This window comes from Lytechinus variegatus, chromosome 2, assembly GCF_018143015.1.
Source record: "Lytechinus variegatus isolate NC3 chromosome 2, Lvar_3.0, whole genome shotgun sequence".
Classification (NCBI taxonomy): Eukaryota; Metazoa; Echinodermata; class Echinoidea; order Temnopleuroida; family Toxopneustidae; genus Lytechinus; species Lytechinus variegatus.
Window position 1 is genome coordinate 19,372,462 of NC_054741.1, and position 19,679 is coordinate 19,392,140.

A 19,679-nucleotide genomic window follows, 5' to 3' on the forward strand; every position below is an offset into this window, starting at 1 on the left:
TGGTTCAGCCAATAGATCTGGTGCAAAAGTGAAAAAGTCACTGATCATTTTTCTTTTGATTAATAATGTGTAGTTTGTTGGCATTTGTACTTTCTTCTGTTGATATTGATTAGACCCCTTCTTGGCAATTTAAAAGGTCTCATATTCCAAAACTTCTGCGGGTTCTGCCCCCACGATCCCCACCAGGGGCCTCTAGACCCCTTCCGAAATACTCTGCTGGTTTGCGTGATGGATAGTGGCGCATTACAGATTCTGAACAAGAAATGTGGAGCTTCAAAAAAAGTAATTGAGAATGGCTGTTCTAAGCCTTACAATGGTAGGTCATTTGTCTATTGTATTTGTGATTAAGTTATGATAAATCATCGATCAATCTCGGTTTCGTTTTTTGTGGTATGCACTGTATAATTTCGTTCCTGTATATTTTACGAAGCTTTGTAATTTCTCTTTTTTTTACATGGATGAAGCGAACCTACTAATCTCTGTACGCCAGGAGTATACAGTTTAAGAGTCGGCTCGGTCAACATTACTGGTACTAATGATGTAACGCAAGAACAAAACGTACAAAGAATCATCGTTCACCCAAACTATGATTACAGAGATAACAAAAACCACGACAACGACCTCGCTTTGTTAAAAGTGGAAGTACCTTTCACCATCCGAGACGATTATAAAGTGAACACGGTTTGTCTTCCGACTATTAACATGACTAACTTGACTAAAGACATGGATGATTGGGTTACCATAGGAGATAATGTAACAATCACTGGATGGGGAAAACGGAAAAATGACGGTAAGAAGAAACAAAAAATCAGTTTTTTTGCATTTTGACGAAATATGCACAAGAAGACAAAAAGGGGGAGTTTTCGTTCTGCGATGCACGGCGTATTCAACAACACAGCAAATTTATTGAAAATGTCCGTCAAGGCTGGGAGACCGGGGTGGGCGGGGGCTTTTCTTGAAAGGTTGCGTTTAGACACTATTCTGATCTCAACACATTTGGTAAATTAATGTATATATACCATGTATACAGTGGCGTACCGTGGGTCACGCCATTGGGGGGGCACCAGCATCAAAATTGAGTCACATAGTGAGCGCGCGAAGCGCGCTCAGTTGCTAGGTACGTTGACCTAATACATTAAGAACAGTGCCATTAAACAGATATGTATGTCACTGATCAAATAATGCGAGCTGAAAAAATTTTATATTCAGACCTAAAAAGGGACAATATAAGCATATAATCATGATACGTACCTGTCTCGCTAAACAAACAACGCGAGCTGAATTTTTTTATAATCAAAAGAGGGATATTTTAAGGAATATTTTTTTAGGGAATACATTAAGAGTGTATATATCTCACCATACTCATCTAATGCGAGTGTCAAGGGCCTGCTGATTTTGTTAGAATTACATCTAAACACACGAAGCACTTTTTGTAGTCATTGTAATCATGATTGTCATACGCATCTCACTAATCAAATATTGCGAGCGCGAAGCGCGAGCTGAATATTTAGGAAATTCAGACCTGAAGAGGGCCATTCTAAGGTTTGTTTGCAGTAATTCACTAAGATCATATGTATTTCACTAACCAAATGATGCGAGCGCGAAGCGCGAGCTAAAAAAATTTGATATTCAGATTTTTGGGGTTTTGTGTGTCTGTTGTTTGTAGTCTGGTTGTAATTGACCTATTGTAGATTTGATTGTTGTTTTAAGTTCTTGATTTACCATGTCATAATGTATATTTTGTATGTAAGGGGATCACTGTTTAGCAAGCCATTGGCTTTTGTTGTGATACCCATACACATTTTATTGTATATATCTGCTTTGCATTTTATGAATTATTAATAAATTGAATTGAATTGAATTAGAAAAGGGACACTTTAAGTAGTCATGAAAACGATGTATATGTCACTACACAAAACAATAATAACTCGAGGTGCGAGGAAATAAATTTGATGTATATTGAATTGAAAATGGGAGGTTTTGGTACAACAGGATCATATATCTCGTTAAACAGACAATGCGAGCACCCAGAACAATGAAGACATAGGCCCTGTCGTGAGGAAATGATGTTTCATAAAGTTATGAAAAAAAGATTCTTATGTAATATAGCATAACATACTTATTACCTTAATTATAATGAACAATAGCTTCTTCTTTCCCGCTACGTTTTTCTTCCTTTCTCCCTCTTTTTCTTCTTTCCCTCGTTTTTTTTTTTTTTTGGGGGGGGCACGTGCCCCCATGCCCCCCGTAGTTACGCCGCTGTATATATATATATATAGGAGTGTGTGTGTGTGTGTGTGTGTGTAAAGCTTTACATGTACAACAGCTTTTGGCAACTCTTTTTCATTTAAATATTGTAAAGAAATGGATGAAGAGAACAGTGGTAGGCGTAGCTTAAATCAAGGTTCCCCAGAGCTATCTACCCTTTGGAAAAATTGGTGATGCCGAAAAAATGTCTCTGCCGGGAATCGAACCCGGGCCCCCAGCTTTGAACGCCGGTGCCTTAACCACTAGACCACAGAGACGGGTTAATGGTTAGGGCGAGCCAGATCCGATTGACCGTCAGATAGACAGATTTTCGACACTATACCAATTATATTTTCCTTTGTCGGGTGAAGGTGAGTTTTGAACAATGACAAGCCGCCATGCCTCAGCTGGATCGAAGCTATTGCTTTCATACAGTACACGTATGGCGGCTTGTCATTGTTCAAAACTCACCTTCACCCGTATTTTATTGGCGAGTTAGGTATGTCTCAATATTAGTTTTCATGACAGTTTATCAAAGATTTTGGTTCGCGATTTGCTCTCGCATTAATGGTTAAAAAAATTATCAACTGATGCATTCTATTCATAATTACAAAAGCGCTTGAAATGTCCAGTTTTCAGGCCATAATATCCGGGATTATATCATCAGACGATTGCTCACCCTCACTGGGCATTAATAAATAAGATATTAATTTAATGATTAAATTGTCCATTTTGTTTCATCTCGCGCTTAGCCAGAGGAATAGGAAGATAGTCATCATTTCCATATGACATGCCCTTAGGATGTCCCGGTCCTATGTCAAAACTCAAGTAATAATGAAGAATATCAGCTCCTTGTTAAGTGCGATCTATATCCATCTCACAATTTTCCTACAGAGTGCTTGAAATATATAGAGCTGAAATTGACTTTTTTCAGAACGGAATATCAAATAGTTTAAGCTCGTGCTTCGCGCTCGCTTTGATTTTTGATGATCAAAGATGCATTTAGAATGCCTAGATTCTAGGTCTAAATATGAAACAAGCGCACATGTTTATTCAGATATTAAACTTTTTCTCTATTTAAATCATTATCCAGTTTCAGATCACGATATCAAAAATGTCCTGCTCACGCTTTGTGCTCGTATTATTAATGTAGGAAGATCCCCTATTACTCATTCGTTTTCATGGTTTATTAAACATGAATAGAGTGTCCCGTTTTAGGTATAAATCTCGATTTTTTCCGCTCGCGCTTCGCGCTCGCATCAATTGTTCAGTTATATAAATATCTGTTTGAATTACAAAAAATGCTTAGAATTTTCATTCCATAGGCTAAAATGTAAAAAAAATATGTCTCGCTTCGGGCTCGCATTATTTGATTTATTTTTTAATATGTAACGTCTTTCATGGCTAACTGCAAGCAGTTTTTGTACCTTTTTCCATCACTTCATTTCTGCTCGCGCTTCACGTTCGTAGCAATAATTCATTTACATACACATCTTTTTAAGGATAGCAAACATTGCCCAGAATGTTCACAATTTTAGGAAAATTACATTATATTTCTAAAAAAAAATTGCTCGCGCTTCGCGCTCACATTATATAAATAAGGATTATGTTATTATATATTTATGTTTATTCATAAAAATAAAGCTAAGAAATGACTATTAGGACTACCCCTTCAAAGAAACCAAAAAATTATCTTCGAGCGATCGGGGAAAATATGGCTGAAAAAATCCACCCCTCCCCCATTGGCGAAGGCTGGATCCTGCTTAACAAGTACCTTTTCGATAGGTTCAAATTAAACGTATATGAACATTTTCTGGCCGCACTTTGCACTCGCATTATTAATTTAAGCAAGACCCCCAATTACTCACCCTTTTCATGATTTACAGAACATGAATAGAGTGTCTCGTTCTTATAGGTCTAAATCTCAAAATTTTCTGATCGCGCTCCACATCAATTGTCCAGTTATATACATATTATGTTTGAGTTGCAAAAAAGAGCTTAGAATTTCCATTCTTTAGGTGAAATAAAAAAATTCAGCTCGCGCTTCGCGATCGCATTATTTGATTGTTGAAATATGTAACGCCTTCATGGCTATTTGCAAGCAGTCTTTAAGAGGTACCTTTTATTTTTGTCAGTTCATTTCTGCTCGCACTTCGCGTTCGTAGTAATCATTTAGTTGCACACACATCTTTTTCAGGTTAAAATAAATTGCCCAGAATGTTCAAATTTTAGGAAAAAATATATAAAATGTCCCCCCCCAAAAAGAAAATTGCTCGCTTGCAATATATAAATACGGATTATGATATTATATATATATGTTGATTTATGAATAAAGCTTAGAAGTGACCATGGGGACTACCCCTTCAATGAAACAAACAAAAATCATCTTCGAGCAGCTGATCGGGGATTAACATATGGCTGAAAAAAAATCGCGCCCCCCCCCCATTGGCGCCGAAGGCTGGATCCGCCCTTGTGGTCCCCCCTACCTTTCGGGACAGATTTCCGCCCATGCCTCGGGAGAATGGTCGGGGGAGTTTTCATTGGGGAGTCGCCCTCCGGAGGTGTAGTCCTCTCAGGTAGTTGTACTAAAACCCATTTTTTTATTGTTGTTATTACTATTTTGTTATCATGATATCAGCAGCTACAGCAGTAGTATTAGTAGTATAGTTGTTGTTGTTGTAGGGACTTTAACTTTGCTTTCATCGTTAAATGGATATTGATGCCACATAAACTTTCACAACTGAAAGAATGGCTGATCGTTTTCTTGCAATTTTCTTTTACTGACATTGCTATTGTTTAATACCTGTAACTAGCCGTGCACTGACTGGTCCATTTCTTGCCATTATCTTTTACTGACATTGGTATTGTTTAAAGCATTTAACCACCCATGCATGACTGAATTCACATGAAAATTTCATGTCATACTGGAAGAGGAATATTGTCTGGTCATGTTGACATACAATAATTTGCCTTTAATCAAATATCTATATGGGATATTTTAACTTTTATAAGTGTCCAAGAACTTTTTTTGCTGAGTGTGTAAATGCTTTATATGCTAATGCAGAGAGTTGTATTATGAATTTAAATTGGCAGTCAGTTTATTTCCCTCTAGAGGAGTAAGACAAGGTTGTCAAATGTCTGCCCTGTTATTTTTAGTAGTTGTAGAATTGTTATCAGTTGATTTGAATAAGAGTGATCAAATAAAGGAAAGAGTCCAAAGGTTTTGCAAAGTTGCTGGACCATTAATGTTTCGAAAAGCTCGGGTTTTAGCTTTGGAAATTTAAATAGCAATCTCTTTCAATAATTTAAGACTGTACTACAATCTCAAATTATTTCAAACATAACCTATTTCATGACGGTATTTCCCATGCTTGATCACATTAATTAACAAAAATAACAAATTATATTTAAATTTATGTGGAAAGGGCGTGATAAAATAAAAAGAAAAACAATGATTGATAGACTGAAAAAGGAGGAATGAATGCCTGATTTTGTCTTACAATGTGACGCCCTAAAACAGTAAAACAGTTTGACTAAACAATCTAGTTGAAAACAAGGATCACAATTTTAGGTGGAAGTTCCTTCCTGAACTACACCTCAATTACTTTAGACCAAATTCACTTGTTCTTAAAACGTCTTTTGAAAAAGAATGGCTATGGTATGGGATTTATTAAATCATGCATCTCAGTTACAAAGACTGAATTGCACATGGATATAAATATGTACAGTCTCAAAATAGTGGAATTATTTACATAATTAAAAAGTACACATATATCAGACTGAATGCAATAAAGAGCATACTACTGCGTACATATTACTTACGATAATGTAAAACCCACCCATAATTAAAACAAAGAAGAGAAAGAAGAATAACAAGAAGAAGAAGAAGAGAATAAAAGAAGAGGAAGAAAAGAAGAAGAAAGAGAAAGAGAAAAAGAAGGAGAAAAAAGGAGGAGGAGAAAAGAAGATGGAGAAGAAGAAGACGACAATGAAAAAAAGAAAGTTGAAGAAGAATAACAAGAAGATAAAAGATCACATAATATATTGCAAAAAGGTAAAATTTTAAATTCGGTAATCATGGAAAATGTCAAATGGAAATGTTTAGAAATTGAATTATTACGTGAGGGTAAATTTCAATCATTAAGCAGTCAAAAATATCAACATTTTTCGTAATCAGCATAATTTAGAAATTAGTTGAATCGCGGCCGGTACAAAACTTGTTTTACATTTTCGAATCATGTAGCCTGTTTCATAAAAGCATTATGGCATATACATTGCAAAAACATTATAGACCGAATTTCAATATGAAAAATAGTTTGACAAACAAAAGCAGAAATTACAATATGGTAACAAATTATAAATGGTATAGCCCTGCAAGTTGTAAGGACCACTGGCGTAAATCCCGGGGGATAGGGGGATATATCCCCCACACTTTTCGAGGGGGGATGGCCTGTACAAACATCCCCCCACTTTTTTACCGAAGAAATGAAAAAAAAATCACAAGAGATAATTGTTTTGTTGGTGAAAATTCTTCCTAAAATACCGCTTAACAAATAAAACAATATCATTGGATCATAAAATGCAAATAAAGAGCCAGTTCACCATTTGCAAACGAAATACTTTTGTCCTTTTTATAACATTGAAGAGAAACACCCGTTTCTTCCAATTCACAAATGTTGGGGTTTTGGGGAGGGATTAAGATGGAATGTCAAAACATTTTGAATGTAATCTCTAATAAAACCATTAAACCATCATGGGGTAAAAAAGATAACAATATCGGAGGGGTATTTGCCATATGGACATACAGTGGCGTAACTACCGGGGGGGCATGGGGGCACATGCCCCCCCCCAAAAAAAAAAAAAAAAAAAAAAAAAACGGGGAAAAGGAGAAATGAGGGAGAAAGGAAGAGAAACTTAGTGGGAAAGAAGAAAATATAATTCATTATGTTATATTATAATTATTTATGTTACATTACATAAGAAACCTTTTTATCATAACTTTATGAAACATAATTTGCCCAGGGCCTATGTCTTCATTGTTCCTGGTGCTCGCATTGTCTGTTTAACAAGATATATAATCCTAAAACATCAAGTTTAAAAGTCAATATAAACCAAATATATTTTCTAGCACTTGAGTTATCATATATTGACATATGCTTCTTTTACATGACTCGAAAAGTGATTGCCCCATGTTAAGGTCTCTGTACACAGGTATATAAACATTTCTGTTCGTGATTAAGTTCGCATTAGTGGATTTGTGAGATATGTCTGCTCTTCGTGAATTCCTAAAATCAGTCCTTAAAATGTTCCTTCTTCTGATCTGAATGTGAAAATTTTTCAGCTTCCGCTTCGCGCTCGCATCATTTGGTCAATGAAATACCTATGTGGTCCTAGTTAATTCCTTCAAAGAAACTTTAGAATGCCCCACTTCAGGTCTGAATTATATAAATTTTCAGGTTGGTGAGATGCGTATGATAATCATGATTTGCAATGACTACAAAGAGTGTTTCGTGTGTTCAGATGTAATTCTAATAAAATCAGCAAGCGCTTGGCACTCGCATTAGATGACTATGGTGAGATATGCATACTTATAATGGATTCCTAAAATATATTCCTTAAATCTCGCTGTTTGTTGTCAAAATATACGAAAATTTCAGCTCGCGCTTCGCGCTCGCATTGTTTAGCAAGACAAGTACCTATCATAAATTTGATAATGTCCCTTTTTAGGAGTGAATATATATATATATATATATATATATATATATATCAGCTCGCGCTTCGCGCGCTCACTCAGTGATACAAAAAATTGCTGGTGCCCCCACAATGCCGTGACCCACGGAACGCCAGTGTGGACATATCAATGACAATTCCTTGCATATCTAAAATCATGATTGCAAAAAAATGCCAAAATATTTCAGTCATCCTCCCCACCCATCAACACGGATTTACGCCAGTGGTAAGGACATACATACTAGAAAAGTAATCATACTTTTAAAAAAGTGGTAAAAATTTGAATTATTAAAATCATTTTATATCATTGCTGGTTTAAGAGCCTTACCAAACTCTGATCTTGGGGCAACCAGTCACGGAAGTTACAATACAGTGATCTAGCGAAGTTCAGTCAAATGCTAGCTGAAATGAAACAACTTCCATTATTTTATTGTCAATGTATAACTGCTTGGAAAATGTGTAATAACAAACCCTCTTTTGAGAATACAGGTGAAGATGTTACGCAGCAGTTGTTATGGGGTAATAAAAACATTCTGTATTAGAATAAGTGTTTATTTTGGAAGCATTGTATGCTCAGACATTCTTGTTGTTGGAGATATTAACAACGATGGACTATTAGATATAGGGCCTACTGTGTGTTTCATGCATATTTAAAGAAAAAGGAAATTATTTATGTGAATCGAAATTAATTTGGAGTTATACCAGAAAAATGGAGAAAAAAAAATTTTTGGTTAAAGATAAACATTGCTCAAATTATTCAATTGTTTGCTACTTTTAATTGAAGGAACATGATCCTGTTTTACATAAACGCCGCTGCAACATGTGCAACGAGGCGCCTTAAACCACTTGACAGCGGGTACCGATGAAAGGAAAAAAAAGTCGGTCTCGCGGACCTTCGGCCTCGCGGACCCTCGGTCTCGCGGACCCACGATCTCGCGGGCCCTCGTTCTCGCGGACCCTCGGTCTCGCGGACCTTCGGGCTAGCGGGCTGTCACCCCTGAGGCTAAGAGAGCTGAAGCGCTGATCAAGATAATACTTGGCATATGGATTCGTCACAGATATTATGATGTTCGACCGTAAATTATTGGGAGATCTGATAACGCAAGCCACCCCACTTAATATAATGGGGGGGGGGGGGGATATATCCCCCCGTGATCGAAACCAATGGTATACACTGTGGCAATTGATTAAATGAAATTCCATTTTTGTTTGGATGATATTGGATCATAACAACAACAATAATAATAATGGTAATGATAATAATAATAATAATGATAATAACAATAATAATGATAATGATGATAATAATAATAATGATGATGATGTTACTGATTTGTATTTCAATCCCGATGACTACCTCAGTCGTATAGGAGGATGGTATTGCAGTCGTCGAGTCACATAGTGAACTCTTGTAAGATCTATACACTGGCGTACGGATCGCTTTTGGCACTTGACACCATCACCCCCCCCCCCCTCTGCCCACACACCCACACGCACACACACACATAGAATTTCGCGACCAAGACAATGAAAAAAAGAAAAAAAGGAACGAAAACCCAAAGACAAGTGGGTGGAATGTGATATTATTTTCTGAATCAAAATAATTAAATCAAATTACATTTTTTTAAAGAAAAGTTATTTTCGCTCGTTCGCAACTTTGTTTTACATTTTCCGCCTCACACGCAGTGGCGCATGTATACCATGCACTCCCATTTCTTTTGGCTCACTAGGTCACTTACTATAGATAGATAATACAATATTTCGATGGTATAATGGATTTTATGTAATAAGGATGATGGATTTTCCTCTCTGCAGTGTTTGGCCACTCTGACACTCTTTATGAGGCAATCGTTCCTATATATAACTGGACGAAGTGCACTCAGTCCACGAAATTAAACACAAGAGGCTTCGTCACCGAGAATATGATCTGTGCTGGCTATGATGATGGTAAAGCTGATTCTTGTCAGGTGATCATTGCTCTAAGTTTGAGTTTGACTTTGTTTGGGATTCCGTCAGGGTTCGTAAAAAGTCCGAAAGGATTGCAAGGATGGAAATAAAGTTCAAAAACATTTTTCATTCTCGAGAAATAGTGTTCATGTCATACTGAACCCATGCACGTTCAATTAATTGTTTTTGATGGGTGAAATTTTCAAACAAAAATGTAACCAGCATTTGCAAAACAGTCTCTATTAATTTATGCAAAATTGACTGTGGGGATCGGATTTTAATATAATTCAAACTTCATCTGCGACATTAAGCCTACTCTATAAATTTGCAGTACGTAAGTTTATCCTGTGTTCGCGTTTTGTTTTTGCTCGATTATTTTGATAATTTAGAATTGTTGATATTATAGTATCTTCATGTACAACTTTTTGTCTTCATTTTTTACCCTTAAAGGGCGACAGTGGTGGTCCCATGGTATATCTCTCCGATCATAAGTATAATGATTCTGCAGACCAGTATTTTCAGATTGGTGTGGTGAGTTGGGGTTATAAGTGTGGCAAACGTGAAGCACCCGGTGTTTATACCAGGCTGACACGTTACGAAGATTGGATCCGGTCGTTCGTTACCACACCAACGCAAATTTCATGTAAGTTCAGCAAAAATTTTCAGGGAATCCAACCAAGATGGATAGTTCTTTAAAGGTTAAGTTTACACAGAGAAATGATGATCTGAATAAATAGAGAAAACTCAAACTAGCATAACGCTGAATATTTCATCGATATAGGATGTAAAATAATAAAGTTATACGACATTTTAACGTTTCGCTTATTTTCACAAAACAGTGGTATGCACGACTCAGTGACATGCAAGTGAGACAGACGATGATGTCCTTCACTCACTATTTCTTTTATTTAATTGTTTGAATTATGCAATATTTCAGTTTTTATAGATTTGACAATAAGGACCAGCTAGACTGAACCATATAGTATTAAACAATGCTAATTCCATCAATCGTTGTTTCACTTGGCAGTGAGGAGAAAATTAGAATATTTTATATAATAAAATACAAAAGAAATAGTCAGTGGATGACATCATCAGTCTCCTCATTTGCATACCGACTAGGATGTGCATATAACTGTTTTGTGAAATTAAGCAAATCTTTAAAATGTCATAACTTTCTTATTTTACATCCGATTTTGATGATATTTTCAGTATTTTGCTCGTATTTTTCTCTTTTTATTCAATTCAACTTTTTGTAGGGGTGGACTTGTCCTTTAAATAGGAGACAAAAAAGAAGCAGCAGAGAATAGGATGGATGGAAATTGAATACAATTTTTTTATAGAATAAGAAATATGTTTTTAAATAGTTTTAGGTATGTATTCACTTTATACCTGTTTAAGAATTCTAAATTCCTTTTAGCTTTTGTTTAAAAGTGATGCCACTTTTTGTGGAAGTTTGGGAAAATTTATATTGTCCAATTACAGAGTGATGGCATCCTGTTCAATTCATATTAACTCTTTTTTCAATTCATATTAACTCATTTTAAGATTGGTTTGACTTAAAAACTAATAATGAAAACTAGAATTGAATTGAATTGTATTTTTCAAATTATATGCCATTTTGAAAAGTGAGCATGTGCACAACCTCCGAAGATTTATCTAACATTTTAAGCCACAAAACTAGATATAAATATAATTTATCTCTCTCTATATAGTTTTGGGTGCGTAATGAGTACACTGTGAAAAATATTTGGGGCAGTATTTTACCCAATGCGGGAAGCATATTGTCCAGCATAAGGTTGAAAATAAGCAACAATTATTTTAGAATGGGCAAAATTTTCATCACACTGGATTAATAAAAAATTACCTAAAAGAAAGGCCCAATGTTGGTGGACACATAATTACCCTCATGGAGCATTTTTACCCAATATTTTTAGAGTGTATTATGACGTACAACTTCAAAGAGTAAGAAAGAAAACCTGACTTATATGAAAAAATAAATTGAGACCAAATCATATCACCATTATAACTTTGTTTCATTCATGATATTTCAGATGTACCGTGCGCTTGTGATATGCACACCCAAGCCTTATCTCAGTTGTCTATTAACATCATATCAGCGGTATCTTCATTGCTCGGCGTTTCAATCATCCTCAACATAGCTTGTTTAGTATATGCAGCAGTAACTAGAATGAAGAGGAACAGAGGCCGCGGGACGGGGGGGACGTGACCCCCCTAAATTTGAGGAGGGGGGGACGCCCCCCCCCATAAATTTGTTGTTGATGACTTTTTTTTTTTTTTTTTGTCAATTTATTTTCCTACGTCCCCCCTAAAATTGTTGGCTTCCGCCGCCAATGAAGAGGAATATTGATGAGAATCCTCGTTAGGAAAAGGATTGTGATTAAAATGAACTCTTTATTCTTCTTCATTATTCTTTATCTAAGTAAAATTGTAGGTATCAGCCTGATATATATATATATGTTTGTGTATTGTGAACTTCATTAATGCATTCATTTTTAGGTATAGTGCAGCTGGCTGTAGAATTAGTATTTTGTTAGTGGCAAAAATTTACTGTGCAGTTATTTACTTTGACAAACAATGAGGATGAGTTTAATTGTCGTGTGTTACAGTGGTTGTTATATCAACTATAGTGAAGGGCGATGAAAGTATTGTGGTTATCTTGGATTTGTATCATTTGGATCATTTTAATAAAGTAATCCTTTGTCGTCATTACCTTGTGTGTATGTGTATGAAGCCTCGAGCAAGGACATATGGCTATATATATAAATGACTACATGATTTCTTTTTGTGTATTTTGTACGATGGTTGGGTTGATGGTTGTGTTTCACCACCTATAGAAGCATTGACCCTTTTACAGGATATAATCAGTCTTTCCGTTTTCATACCATGTAAAGTTTCTGAAATCTGAAAGGAATCTAATAAGTGATGTGTTTTGTGCAACTGAGAGTGAAATCGTAGGCCTACTTTATTCATGTGTTTGATCAATTTTCTCATCCATTTCGTTTTACGTCTTATTCTATTTCATTTTTTTAAGGCATTCTTATTTATTCTCTCTAGTGTTTTACTTGGTATCAGTCGTATTGATTCTAGTTTATGCGTTTACCATTTAATTCACACGTCTCCCTTTAGTTGTTCCTCTTTATTGTAATTTAATCTTTTGTGATATTGTGTTGGTTTGATCTTTTCTTTTTTACTTTTGATTTTGTGTTTGTGCATCTTCGTCAGTGGAGTATATGGGGGGCTTTGGGAAAGGCTGGCCCCAAAAATGTTTTCACGACCAAGAAAAAAAAAGAGAAAAAGGGAAAGAGGGAAGGGTGAAATATGATATTATGTTCTGAATTTATGTCAAATCTATCACAAAATTGGATATTTGAAATAGATATGTCGAATTTTTTTGCTCACTCACTTTGCTCGCTCACCAGTTTTTCTTAATTTTACGTGATACGACATCTAGCCCCCTCAGAATTTTGGGCTCATCACGCCACTGATTTACATTAATGTATTTCTAAATAAATGCATTTAAATTTTTGTCGCATAATGTTTCTACAATGGCTTTATGTTCCATGTTTGTAGTGTTTATGTCAGGATCGACCTACCGGGGAAAAATGTTTAGGCCCCTTTTAGTCTTGCCGTGTTATCTAAAAAGGAAAAACTGATTGCGTTACCGTCATTTGAGACTAGTTGAATCGTAATTGTAATTCAAGTTCTAATTATGAACAAAAAAAATATGGAAAGGTTGGAAGAATGGCAGAAGAAACGGAAGAATTTTCCACTATTTTAAAATGAACATTCAGCCCTTGGCCTTAAAACTCTTATATTTTTAGCTCATCTGCAATAATTTAGGTCTTTTAATAAGGTCTATAAACCTACCTTTGTGTAACGCACAAAAATGAATCTTTGGGGTGGGGCTTCTGGGGACTTGAGAAAAACTTGGACACTATTCCTACAATGAAATGGCCTATCATGGGCAGCATAATGTACATGAGAGACTATACTGACCAAGCAGCTATACAGTGCGTCCCACAAAAAACGAAACCGAGATTTATCTATGATTTATCATAACTAATCACAAATACAATAGACAAATGGCCTACCATTTTAAAGCTTAGAATCTCTTCTTTCATCTGGAATTACTTAAATTATTTCTCATTCACGCATGAGTGAGCAAAAACAATTTGAAAAGGGGATTCCAAAAAGTCACTTGGCGGGCCGTAATTGGGTTTTAAAAGAAAAACCACATTGTTAAAAAGTTCAATATCTGCTCTTTAATTTGATACATCAATTACAGAAAATGGTCAAGGAATAACAAAGTTCTGGTTATTAGAAATAAGGCTTGAATTTCAATAATTTCATAAAATGAAGAGGTTTTACAGGCTAGCGTTCAAACTCACTCGACGCTCCGTTTTGTTGACGATCAGCCATGCATTAACTCTTTTGTTACCGTGCGATAGCTTCTGTGGCAAACTGGTGAAAACACGTTTATTTACTGAAATTATGGAAATACAAGCATTTGTTTCGAGGGATCATAACTTTTTTACTTCTCGACCATTTTTTGTGATTAAGGTATCAAATCAAGAGCAGATATTGAACTTTTTAGTCATGTGACTTTCTTTTTGAAATTTAGATACCCCCCGCCAAATGAGTTTTTGGCATCCTTTCTTTGAATTGTTTTTGCTCACTCATGCGTGAATGAGGAATAATCTAAGTAGTACCAGATAAAAGAGGAGATTCTAAGCTTTACGTTGGTAGGTCATTTGTCTATTTTATTTATGATGAAGTTATGATAAATCATCACTAAATCTCGGTTTCGTTTTTTCTGGGACGCACTGTATTTTTTTTTTTCATATTGTTTTATTCTGATTCCATGAACAAAAATATATAACATTTCAATTTAACATTTCAAAACACATAATATTTTACATTTCATATTTGGACTTTTTTCACTAACTTAATACAAGCATAAATCATATATAACTTAAAGGAGAAACAATGAAATCAGTTATAAAAATGGTTGAAACACCACTCCTCCCCCCCCCCCGCCCCAATCAAAAAGTCTTCCCTTGCACATTTGTGGAGGGCTATTTATACATGGAATGCAAAGAAAGAACAAAACAAAGTAGACCCAAATCCAAAACAAACCATATATAAATATATGAATTATATACACACACATACACACACGCACACACCCTCACACACACACCCACACACACATATATATATATACATGTATATATATATATATACATGTATATATATATATATATATATATATATATATATAATATATATATATATATATATATATATATATATATAATATAATATATATATATATATATATATATATATATATATATATGTATATATATATATATGTATATATAGCTACCTAACTCGGCCCTAAAATATTATTATGCGAGAGAATGTGGCGGCCGAGCGAAAACAATATCACAAATTCAAAACGTCTGAGAATGTTTTAATAACCATTTCATCTACATGTATAACACCCATCAGGGCATGATGGATTTAGATGTAGATGAGGTCACGTGACGAGGGAGACAGGGCTGGTAATTAGGAAGTAGGTTTGTGTTGTTACTCTCTCCAGGCATTTTATTCATTTATACGCGAGTGGGCCGAGTGAACGAGTGAAAAATTAATTCCTCCATCAAGTGCGAATTTTTGAATTTTTAGATCCCTTTGGGCGTATACATGGGCGGAAATCCCAGGGGGACGTGTCCCCCCCTACTAAAATAGTAGGGAGACACAATATCAAATGTCCCCCCCCCCCTACTACATCATTCAAAATCGAAATGAAACATGTATATTAGGACGAGATGACCTTACGTTTGGGATGATAACTTATTTTTCTTGCTTGTCAAATTTATTTTCGTCGAAATGACGTTAAATTTGGGGTGATAACTCTTTTTTCTTTCTTTTTTATTTGCTTGTCAAATTGTCCAGCCTTATGCCCCCCCACCTTTTGGGAGAGATTTCCGCCCCTGGGCGTATGATAATAAGGTATAATAGAATATGGCAGGGACTGGGGGTTTAATGTCAACTGCATGCACCCATTTAAAAGTATTACAAGGGAATGTGGTGAGCGAGAAGAAAAGGCGAAGTGAAACATAGAATTTGGGGCACTCTATTGAGAATCTCCAAGTAATAGGGCCATATACAACATTTTGAAATTTATGAATGGGATCCTCAGCATGCAGGAGAACTGCAAAGAACATGACCCGTGATGGCTGATATAACACGATAAAGTATTGGAGAGAAAAAATAGCCAAATCCCACGCTAAAAAAGAGGAGCTGTCCTTGGGGGTAGGCCTATCCTAACTAAAAAATAACACAATGTGATCACAGTGTGCTCACATAAGTGGACTATATGAAAACGTTATTCATACTATTAATGCAGTATTCAACTGTGTGAAGTGTTTTTTCACACTGTGGACACCTCGACAATATTCCCTGTTCACAGTGACGGCGTGCTCACAGTCATTTATAAAAAAAACTTCCACATTTTTCCTTTATTGAAATCACTATAATAAATACATATTTTCGACAATACATAATTGAATAATTAAGACAGTATATGACACAAAATTTAAATATGTACAATAAAATATTCCATGAAATTGTCATAACATTTGTATTAAAAAAAAGGCAAAATCAAAGTGCAAAGGAAAGAAAAAAAAATCATTTAAGAAATATGTATAGGTATTTTAGAATGATATCTGAGAGACTTAATGTAATAAAAATAAAAGATGACCACCTTTTTATGAATTTCTTCTCCTTCATATTTGTTATATATATACATATTTTTCCATATGATTTTCTTCAGACAAAATATGGTCAAAAACTGGAAGACAGTGTTTGCATTTTGCTGCAAAATTTATTTTCTAACGATTATAAAAATAAAATTAAGAGCATCATTATTGTTTCCGTAAAAACCGAATAGTTTATTCTGGTTTGAAATTTTGATAGGCAAAAACGAGAAAACCAAATTTCGATTTAAGATCATATTTCGTTTGTGTGAGCACAGGAACAAAAAAAATGCATAAGAGTTTCTTTATTATTATAACAAAAAGTACATAAGTTAACTGTAACTAATTTAAATCGTAACAAAGTATGATCTATTCACTATTTTGAACTGAAACCACCTCATGTTGATATCTGCAGTTGAATGTAAAGGTATTTGCTATCTCCATATAGCGTTGTCAAAGTCAAACGTTTGTTTCCATTTGATGATACTTTTGCAATCTTTCAACTTATACTTCAAAAAATATTGTAAATGTGAGCACAACCTTTCACTTTAATTATCAAAAGCAGTGCTTGTGGAATAATAGGTTCCTTAGCTTTTGGTATTACGTGTTTATTGAAACCATATCGAATGGCGTTGCACATGCCATAATATTGAAGAAAATTGACGTGTACATTGTATTTGCGTTGAAAATCAAAATATGAGAGAAATTTTCTATCTGTTCCCAAAATATCATTAACAAAACGCACCCCATTAACACACCATGCAAGACCTGAAAAATATTACATTGTTATTCATGTCATGGTTGAATGTAGACCAAAAGCTTCGGTCTCTGTTTTGTTGGTTGTTCAGCTGAACTCCGTTGGCTTCACTCACCAAATACAGAAGAGAATTTTTTTTAAAAAATGTTAAAAAACTCCTCGAAACAGACGGCTGCCAGCTGTCTAGGTCGAATGATGATGATTCACGCAGTTGAAAATTAAATTAACACGGGTGAAAATGGCCTGTTGTGGATAGCCTTATACACACCGAACGGCTGCTAGTTCTCCTCATATAGAAATATGTCTAATATCGTGCGAAGGAGCGTAGCGACCGAGCGAAAAAAAATCACATTTTCAAAATGCTTGAGAATTTTTCATGTAATATGTAGATGAGGGCATTTAACGATAAAATGGGGGTAGGATTGGTCATTAGGAAATGGGTTTGTATTAATTGTTACTCTCTCTTGAGGCGTTTTGAAGACTTTGAACATAAAAGTAGCCAACAGGAGATTGGGTTTAAATATAAATTACACCCCTTAAAATATTACGAAGGAATGTAGTGACCAGGAAGAAAAAGTTTTAAGTATGACCTATAGCATTTGGAGCACTTTATGATCTTTATATTTAAATGTAGGCCTACACCTGCAACATCGTAAAATTACTGAATGGGATACACTTTTAACTTTCATAAAGGCTGCAAAAAACAGCCCAATGACCACTGCCCTGTATAACACGGAAGTATACACATATTGTTGAGAATAGAGTCAAATCATTCTAGATCTTGCTTCTATCATGGGATGGGGGGAGAGCGATCGCGATGAAAATATTGGGGATGCGGCAAACATAATTTTGACAGATATTGAAAAATTTAAGAATCCATTGCAAAAATGTGTTTGACAAACATTTGAAACCGCTATATAAAACTATCAGATTTGACATGAAAATACTATTAAACATTATTAAACTGTAAACTTTTCGGTGAGCTACACATGCACTAAAGTCTGCATTATAATTTGACGTGCAGAGCGCGCCGAAATATTTTGGACATTGTCTTTCCCCTCTCGCCATCCAAAACATGGATCAGCACTACTAACTCTATAAGTGTATGTTTTCTATAAGCATGATAAGTTTAGCCTCTATCAGGGAGTATATAGCAACGGAGATGTTTTCTAAAGAAAAATATCCTAAAGAATGACAAAAATTTTGGAAAAAAAATTGCAAGACAGGCTACTATAGCCTATTGCAGAGAGCATTAATGTATTTTTCATTTAGATGATATTTTGCGAGCGTTTAGCGACCGAGAGAGAAAATGTTAGAATTTGAAAATAAAAACTTTTATTTTTTAGCCGGCACTTGACGACATGAATGGAATACTGTATTAATCAATTATATAGACATACACATATTACACATATATAGATATTTTTGGGGTGGCCTATTTTTTTTTAGGGGGGCTTCAATCCCCAAAGCCCCCTCCCCCCCCCAAAAAAAACGCGTCTGGTTCTTCCAGCAGGGGCTATATATCAATTTGCCCCAATAAATTTGATTACTTGAACAAAAAAACTTATAGATGCAATTCAAAAAAGAAGATGACATCATTTTCTTAGTATGCTATCGAAAAATTTAGGGGTTTTGATTAAAGAGAATACTATGGGAATAAAATAGGATAATAATAAGTTCCAAATTTAAGGTCACTTTATCAAATTATTATTATCAATTAATTGATTGATATTGTGTCACATGGGAGTGACTTTTTTTATTATTTACCTACTGCTGCTGGGAATGATCAGAAAAACTGATGAATACAGTTATTAAAAGAGTTAAACAAATCTCTTTAATCTTTCTTTTGATTTGTTTTACTGTTGTACATGAAAATATACATGAATATTGATAACAAAATAAAAAGAAAGATAAGCTAGAATAGACCACAGATGTTAGTATAGGCAGTTGAAGTTAAAAAGGAGGGACTATGTCGGTGACGAGCAAGACCCCAGCTGCCGCCGGTTCTCCACCGACATGATTCGTCAAAATTCATGTCATCATTGGGGGCTCGATCTCGTCCACTAATTCGTTGAAGCCACATCTCGCTGATCTGGGGGCTACTCATCAAGGGGCAACACTGTCTGCGGAGGCCGAGGCCGAGAGGAAGAGACATAGCAAGCTGCGGAGGCCAGGAAAGGGCCGGGAACTGGACCGACCACCAGGGCCGAGTG

At 35.3% G+C, this 19,679-nt stretch overlaps 1 protein-coding gene across 1 annotated transcript in view; it reads left to right on the forward strand.

The window, feature by feature from the left end:
* Positions 1-12,151, forward strand: part of LOC121409679 (coagulation factor IX-like) — a 31,507-nt gene extending 19,356 nt beyond the window's left edge. The window contains exons 3-6 of the mRNA XM_041601587.1: positions 465-790; positions 9,793-9,944; positions 10,375-10,567; positions 11,976-12,151. Of these exons, the coding sequence (XP_041457521.1) occupies positions 465-790; positions 9,793-9,944; positions 10,375-10,567; positions 11,976-12,151 (847 nt within the window). The remainder of the gene's footprint in view (positions 1-464; positions 791-9,792; positions 9,945-10,374; positions 10,568-11,975) is intronic.
* Positions 12,152-19,679: the final 7,528 nt, after the last annotated feature.